Raw genomic sequence first — 8,279 nt, 5'->3', positions numbered from 1 at the left:
GGTTTGAATTCATACGGAGGGGGGGGGGGGGGGGGGGGCTTTGGGGAAAATATTCGAATACAATATTTTTTTAGGGTACCGGTGTTGATTGGTGTGAAAATATGATTGAAAAAAGAGCCAAATGTTGAATTGCTAAAATGATGACTTAGTAGTTAATATGATTTATCCACCGTCAGTGCTTTGAGACTAAAATGGCATTTTATTGTCTACCGCTAACTGTGAATATAGTCTTCCATCTACTACAAATTCGCAACCCCCACCCCCATCCCCACTTAATTTTCAAAAATCAAGCCTCCAATCCCCCCCCTCCCCGTCAGCCTCCATTTCCATGGTAACCCTAAGTTCTCCCAATCCGATCCCCCGTAATTATAAATTCTGACGACAGCGTAGTAACTTTTTTTAATTTAATGTTATTAGTATTTTTATGAGGGTTATCCGATATCAAATTGTCGTAAATCTTTCTTCTTTTTAATTAAAAATTGAACTATTTTGAGATGACTTTTGAAAAGTGTTGGTAATGTTTGACATCCCATAAAAACACTTTCACTACAGAGCAACGGTTATTGTAAAACCTGGGTTTCCAATGTTAGGTAAGTAGAAATTCTTTTCTGTGGATACAAAAATCCCTTTTCTGTTGAAAACGTAGATTAAGTTGTTGCAGGAAAGGAATCATTACAACATAAAGTTCACTAAAACATGTTCTAGTATTTGTACATTTTACATTGTTTGCTTTTTCCTTTAGTCACGTCTTCAATTTTTAGAGAATGACGAACGAAGAGGATCATTTCTGGAGGTTACAAAAAAGACCGCGCCAGGCACATAGATCTAATGCACTGTATACATCCTTTCCTAGTCCTTCAGAATTTTAGAAAAGGAATTAGTATGAAAAGAGTGGTATGAAGAAAACGCCTAGAGTTAAGTCTCGCAGGTAACATGTTTTTCCCGCCGACGCAAGGAGCGGACATGGGAAGCATCACCCTAAAGATGACGTTGTTTTAGGGACGATCGTACAATGTCGACGTACAAGCGAACATCGTCAATTTAGGGCAAACCCCCTCCCCTCCCCCTAAATGAACGTTCATAAGTGCGACATCACAGTTTATATACGATGTACACCATGATACAAAATATTGCGGTCATACCACTACGATCGGTGCAATGTAAAAAGATGGTAAACATGAATTTCCAACCTCATGAAACTGTTTACTAAGATGATGGTAAACACATCAAAATACTACCGGAAACCCTGCAGAGTATCTGTCACGTTAGGATTAATTCCTATCAACTTAGTAAATACAGAATCGAAGCTGTTATCATCGAAGGCGTGAAAGTTTTCGAAATTTGGTAAGAAGTGCGAAAATGAAGTTCAGCAATCGCGCTGAAACCAGACCCCCTCCCCCCTCCCCCTAAACGAACGAAGTTCACTTATTGTGCTTGTGTAACATTATGCGATCGTCCCTTATGACAAACACTTAACTCACCTTAATATACGTATACTGTCATTACCCAAATAAGGAGAGTAAATTAATTTTTTAAATGTCTTGTGTTAACTTTGGAATATTTCTCTTTTTTGACTTAGTTTGAGTGATAATCTATTTGTCTGTTTGAAAGAAGAAGAATTGGTAGCCATTTGTTTCAAAGATGCGTACCACATTATTGGTGATTGTTGTTGTTGTCCAACTGATCGAACTCAACATCGGACTCAGCAGTGCTGAAGGTAGTTATAACCTGCATGATTTACTGTTCCCGTTCCTTTCCATTTTTGAGAAAACAGTTCCGTTGTGCTGTGCTGTACTGTACTGTACTGTACTGTACTGTACTGTCTTAATGTGCTTGCGACCTCTAAAAGTAGTGTTGTGTTGTGTTGTGTTGTGTTGTGTTGTGTTGTGTTGTGTTGTGTTGTGTTGTGTTGTGTTGTGTTGCGTCACGTCATGGTTGCGTTGCCGTTCTGTTGTGTCGTATTATATTGTGTCGCGTTGCAATGTGTTGCATCGTATCAGGTCACGGCTGGTATACATGCTGATATATATGCTGCGTTGATGTTCTGTTGTGTTGCGTCGTAAGATGTTGTGTCGTGTTGTGATGTGTTGTATAATTTTGTGGCTACTCTGTGAATTGTAGGGCGAGGCGCCCCATTGCCGTCGTGTCGTATCGTGTGGTGTTGTGTTGTGTTGTGTTGTGTTGTGTTGTGTTGTGTTGTGTTGTGTTGTGTTGTGTTGTGTCGTAATATGTTGTGTAGTGTGTGATGTGTTGCATGGTGTTGGGTTGGGTCGGGGTGTGTTGGAGTGTGTTGTGTTGCGTCAAGTCATGGTTGCGTTGCTGTTGTGTTGTGTTGTGTTGTGTTGTGTTGTGTTGTGTTGTGTTGTGTTGTGTTGTGTTGTGTTGTGTCGTGTTCCGTAGCATTAGGTTACGGCTCCGTTGATGTTGTGTTGTGTTGTGTTGTGTTGTGTTGTGTTGTGTTGTGTTGTGTTGTGTTGTGTTATGTTATGTTGTGTTGTGTTGCGTTATGTTGTGTTGTGTTGTGTTGTGTTGTGTTGTGTTGTGTTGTGTTGTGTTGTGTTGTATTGTATTGTGTCATGTTGTGTACTCTGTGTTAAATTGTGTGGCGTGGCGCCACGTTGCCGTTGTGTTGTGTTGTGTCATACTATGCTGTGGTATGTTGCGCTTTGTATTGTATTGTATTTTGTTTTGTTGTGTTGTGTTGTGTTGTGTTGTGTTGTGTTGTGTTGTGTTGTGTTGTGTTGTGTTGTGTTGTGTTGTGTTGTGCTGTGTTGTGCTGTTCTGTTCTGTGCAGAGCTGTGCTGTGCTGTGATGTCATGTGATGTGATGTGATGTGATGTGATGTGATGTGATGTGATGTGATGCGATATGTATTTAGTTGTTTATATAGCCTTCTGATTTTACATCACGTCATGTTGTGCATCAATAGATGCTTCCGATCGGCTGTGTTATGTCTTGGCGTGTCGTATCATGTTAGGTTTATATTGTGATAAAAAACCTTGTATTCCGTCTATTTAGACATCTATTTACGGGGAATAACTTGGGGGGGGGACAAAAACATGACGCGCAAATAACAAATGAATAAATAAACGAAGAATTTAATGAATGAATGAATGAATGAATGAATGAATGAATGAATGAATGAATGAATGAATGAATGAATGAATGAATGAATGAATGAATGAATGAATAAACATATAGATAAATAAATAAATAAATAAATGAACGAATGGTAAATAACACCAACAAATCACTGCATTTGTATAATTACCTATGTTTTACACTAAACTCTCTAAATACATTTACATAATTATTGTGTTTCATGTTCCCTCTGTTTGTTATTTAACGTAGAATATTGTGTATGGCCCGAGGATGCGATAGAAAAGCTCACAACTTTGGAAAGTAGGATCGAAGGTGTGGAGAAGTGCAGTAAATGCAAAGGTTAGTATTCTTTGGATTTATTCTTTGGTTTATTCTTTTCTGTTGTTGTCGAGGAGCATATAAAGTCTACCAGACACCCCTGAACCAGCAAATCTTGTTTACAAACGGAGATTGCACAGTTTCGATAAAGTGTGGCAGGAAACCGTATTCACTCAATCTTGCTATGTGCAGTTTGTTATTTGGTTTTTGTGTGGTTGTATCAAACAGAGCTGGTGAACACAAATTGGCAAGGGGCTGTAACGTGTGTAACTGCTAATTTCAATACTTATACGAGAAGTGTCAATAAATAACTTCTAAATACATTCTGCCGTTGGACCCAAATATCGATTACTTGTTGCAGTGGGACAATTGAATTGTAATTGTTTCATTCCTCCACAGAACCAACATGTGTGACACGCTGGTCCAGTCTCTCTGCCACAAATGATGACGCCCAGGGTAGAGTACGATGTGAACATGATGAGGTGATGACGGGATGCAGTAGCTATCTGCCCGGCAACGCTCATGGATCCCGAGATGGAGAGTTCATAGAGGTTGGGAGTGACGGTATACCTACCTGTGTTGCACGAAATGGTGCTGGTGGATCTGGTAAGTGTTCATGCTTCAATACTTGAGAGAGAGAGAGAGAGAGAGAGAGAGAGAGAGAGAGAGAGAGAGAGAGAGAGAGAGAGAGAGAGAGGGAGGGAGGGGGGAGAGAGGGGGGAGAGAGGGTGAGAGGGAGAAAAGAGATAGAGGACAGACAGACAGACAGACAGACAGACAGACAGACAGACAGACAGGCAGGCAGGCAGGCAGACAGACAGACAGGGAGAGAGGCAGACAGCTACAGAGAGAATGAGGAAGAGACAGGCAGACAGACAGACAGACAGACAGACAGACAGACAGACAGACAGACAGACAGACAGACAGACAGACAGACAGACAGACAGACAGACAGACAGAGACTGACAGACAAGATGGATAGACAGCCTGATCTGTATGCATGTGCTTGTGAGTGTGAGTGTGTGTGTGTGTGTGTGTGTGTGTGTGTGTGTGTATGTGTGTGTGTGTGTGTGTGTGTGTGTGTGTGTGTGTGTGTGTGTGTGTGTGTGTGTGTGTGTGTGTGTGTGTGTATACCGGGTATTCTAAACGTTTATGTTAATATATAGAACTAGTTATACAGTTATTTCAAGATACAAAATAATAATTCAGGATCATAATTTGTAAAACATGTTATAAATTAGAATAACAAACCGATGAAGGCTGAAATTTACCAATACACTAGGAATCTGTTGTCATGAATTGTATAACTATAGTGTATTCAATGATTTTGAGGGGTTTTTTGTTTTCGTTTTGTCATTACGTCTCATCGGGGTTTTTTTCTCAATTACCAGGAGTGAAAGCTGCTGCCAGATGTTGCAACTGGCCCGAAATGAAATGTACATACAAGTCTGGGTCAAAATCAGGCAATGGTGACGATAATCGGAGCACCGTTTCATGTTCGGAGAAGATCGATGGAATGGATGCATATTTAACAGGTATGGCGGTATCATAAAATAGAATGCAACTAAGTCTAGGAGTACATAAAACATAATTCCTACATTGATTTGATATACAACTATAACAGACAGACAGACAGACAGACAGACAGACAGACAGACAGACAGAATACTCGTAAACTATATGCAAGAACTTTTTGTCTGACATAATCTTGAGTTGATGTGTATCGATTTTGAAGGTTTTTTTTTAATCGTTTCAGGTTGTATGGCTCTGACTGCATGGAAGCAATTGGATGGTGCAAAGCCTAATTCTGCCACTTCTGGGCAACTGTCAACTATAGATAATGGAGAGTGTTTTGCTTATAATGGACATGGAGGTGGCGGTATGTGTATTGGGATAGATTTATTCATATAACTGTAATTTATGTTTTAACATTTGCATTAATATGTATCAAACTGTATCAGTTCTTCTCTGAAACGAAAAAAAAAAAAAAAAAAAAAAACACACACAAAAACCACACACATACAACCGAGATAATAGTTTTATGCAAATTGCAGTCTATGGCAATGTCATTACAATTGAACCAACCATCGATTCCATTCCCTCTGAAAACGCCACTCAATATTTTCCTTTGGTGTAACTGCAACATTGTTTCAATAAATTGATAATAAATCAAGGTTACCAGACACAACACGTTCAACACCAGAAACAGTTGGTGTTAACTCAGACAATGTACACAGTGTCTGAGACACTATCCAAAACATGTGTTCACCAAATAAACCACGTCTGTGAGTGTTACATTCTGTTAACATTCTGTGTGTACCAATTGATTGATTGTCCCTTCAACTAAGCGGCATAGTCAAAGGAATGCATTGATGATGGGTTCAACAATGATAATGAAGTCTTAAAAACTGCACTTTACACAAAAGTAGGATCTTGGTTGTAAATGCATTGCAATGGTGATTGGCAACACGTGACCTTTTTTAATATGAAGAGACATAATGATATTATAAGTTATTGATGAGCAAACAATTTTCAGTACACCCAATATTTTTTCTTCATTTAGGGAACTCATATGTCATACGTATGTTCCAAGTGAATGAAGAAAAATATCTCGGGTATATGATTATACTTTTGCTTGTACAAGCGTAATTTGTGAAAACCAGGGAAAAGTGATGGCGATTTTTGATATTTTTACTCTTATTTAGAGCACCACAGAAATAACTGCATGGACACTTGTTGTCGCAATGTGGAACGACCAGAGTATAAATCCTGTATTTACGGTTTGAACGTGTACAACTTGACTTTCCTGTGGTAAAAGCCACGTTCTGTAATTTGTGGGGTTTAAAAAAAAAGATTTATTCTTTACTATGCCATTTCTCAAACAGTACCTTATGGTTATATTTACCCAACCCAGGTGTATGGGCATATGCTGCTTGTTGTGCGTCTGGAAATCTGGAATGCAAAGCTAAATGGAGTTCAAGAAGCGGTGGGGGAGTTAGAGCCAGGGCCACAGTGTCTTGTGATGCTGGATGGACTATGACTGGTTGTAGCGTTTACACGCCTTATAAAGTTACAGATGGAGCTTTCATTGAAGGTGAGTGTATATCTCCTGCATGTGGACAGCATTGAAATATTTGTGTCCCAACTCCATTTGGAATTCGAAATTAAACACAGCATTGCTATGTTCAATCTTTCATTCCTGAAAGTTGTGACACATTACCAACAATACTGGTATCCATGTGGCAACGAGTAATAGGGAGCCACTCCTGAAAATAGAGGCATTTATGATTTCACATAATATAAATTTTGCTCGGTTGCCAAGAAAAATCGAATTGAAACTCTTTTTTTTCACCTCAGAGTCTATTCTTCTATCAGTGGTAAACCGTTGTCCATTGGTCTTATCAGATTATGTGTATTTATACATTTATTTACTAAGGAATATATTCTGTGGTCGCCATTTACATATTAAAAGTCAAACCCACAAAATGTGTACCCTATAGTACCTGACATTTGTGCCAGGTTTATTCGTGATAAATTCGTGATCGTGAACATTAAATTACAGTTTTCCAATTTTTATTTTTAAGTTTTACATTTTTCAGAAATAATAAAGTAGCGATAATAAGTTATAAAAGTACCTCCTGCCCACCTTCTACGTAGACATTGATGACCCCCCCCCCGGGGGGGGTCGTCTTTCTAAATTAAGTTGATGGTTTTGTTTAATAGTTTATCAACATATTTAACACAACATTTTCTACTTTTCACAGAAGCAAAATGCATAGCTGTCAATGGTGGCAATAATAACTACGTCTATGCTATAGCTATCTGTTGCAAATAATTGTGAATAGACACATGATGACAACGATGACGGGAACATCGGAACTTCAGCTAGAATATGCCTCGCAACCAGTTACACTCAACATCAGAATTCTTCAAATATCTCCAAACTTTGCCGTATAAAAGCTTGTTTCTGATCCCTTTGAAATAATGAAAGAAATGTGGCGGTTTATCTTCTCATTTTCATGAATATCGACAATTGTTTTTTTCCAAACTTAACGTGCAATATGCATAGCCATTTTGAATTTTAAAATAGCTAAAATTTTAATATAATTCTGACCTCTGTTTCAAAATATTGACCTATGGTCTATTTCCTACATCAACTGACAATGAGTTTGAGTTTTTTGAACCAACATAAGCAGTCTATTTCCGAGACGCATGATTTGAGCATCTTGTATCGTATAGTTTATATAAGTAGTACATAGGATTGCATGATTTAATTCTTGAAAATGTAATTTCAAATTGTTACTTGAATAAATAGTTTTCCCGTCATGCATTATTTGAAGGTGCCACAAAGTATTCGCCTCATTACACTATCAAACTAACACAAATCACTTTCCTTGTCTGTGTATAAATTCGCTCACTAATTCATGGGTACAACGCATAGTAGGATACAAAATACACAAATACACACAAATAAACAAACGATATTCAAGTTTGGACCTTGAGGGCGACCCATCACGACGTACCTTACAGACTTGCGGAATGACGGGTATAAAAGGCCCCCTAACTTCGTGGGGGTTATTGTCAAATTTGAATGTAGCGTGTAGTTGCCTCAACGTTCGCTACAACGTTCGGTATAAAGAGAAGAGAAGTGAAACCGGTGTGAATCCAACGCTGGTGACAGTAGCCACATTAGATCACATAAATGAGTGAGCAAGGGATATTTCCGAAGGGGGGTGGGTCCCGGAATATATGCATGTACTGTTCACGGTTTCGATAGTGGTATGGCATACACAATTGTGTATTATACATGTACTATGTACTATATATATATATACAGACACATCAGAAATGTGTATGTT

General features: G+C 38.6%; 1 protein-coding gene across 1 annotated transcript; it reads left to right on the top strand.

The window, feature by feature from the left end:
* Positions 1–502: 502 nt before the first annotated feature.
* On the top strand, positions 503–7,753 carry LOC144448981 (proprotein convertase subtilisin/kexin type 9-like). Its single transcript, XM_078139373.1, has 8 exons — positions 503–590; positions 1,580–1,717; positions 3,352–3,441; positions 3,820–4,026; positions 4,812–4,955; positions 5,177–5,299; positions 6,335–6,514; positions 7,185–7,753. The coding sequence occupies exons 2-8, from the start codon at positions 1,642–1,644 to the stop codon at positions 7,253–7,255; spliced, it is 891 nt and encodes a 296-aa protein (XP_077995499.1). The 5' UTR covers positions 503–590; positions 1,580–1,641; the 3' UTR covers positions 7,256–7,753.
* The last annotated feature ends 526 nt before the right edge of the window (positions 7,754–8,279 follow it).

The sequence above is a fragment of the Glandiceps talaboti genome, chromosome 18 (assembly GCF_964340395.1).
Source record: "Glandiceps talaboti chromosome 18, keGlaTala1.1, whole genome shotgun sequence".
NCBI classification, from domain to species: Eukaryota; Metazoa; Hemichordata; class Enteropneusta; family Spengelidae; genus Glandiceps; species Glandiceps talaboti.
This window is presented reverse-complemented; position numbering and strand designations above follow the sequence as displayed.

Excerpts from the sequence above, each read along its gene's own strand:
- LOC144448981 (XM_078139373.1), top strand. The coding sequence starts at position 1,642 with ATGCGTACCACATTATTGGTGATTGTTGTTGTTGTCCAACTGATCGAA. Across the intron at positions 4,027-4,811 it reads AAATGGTGCTGGTGGATCTG|GAGTGAAAGCTGCTGCCAGA; the intron begins GTAAGTGTTCAT and ends CTCAATTACCAG. Across the intron at positions 6,515-7,184 it reads AGATGGAGCTTTCATTGAAG|AAGCAAAATGCATAGCTGTC; the intron begins GTGAGTGTATAT and ends TACTTTTCACAG.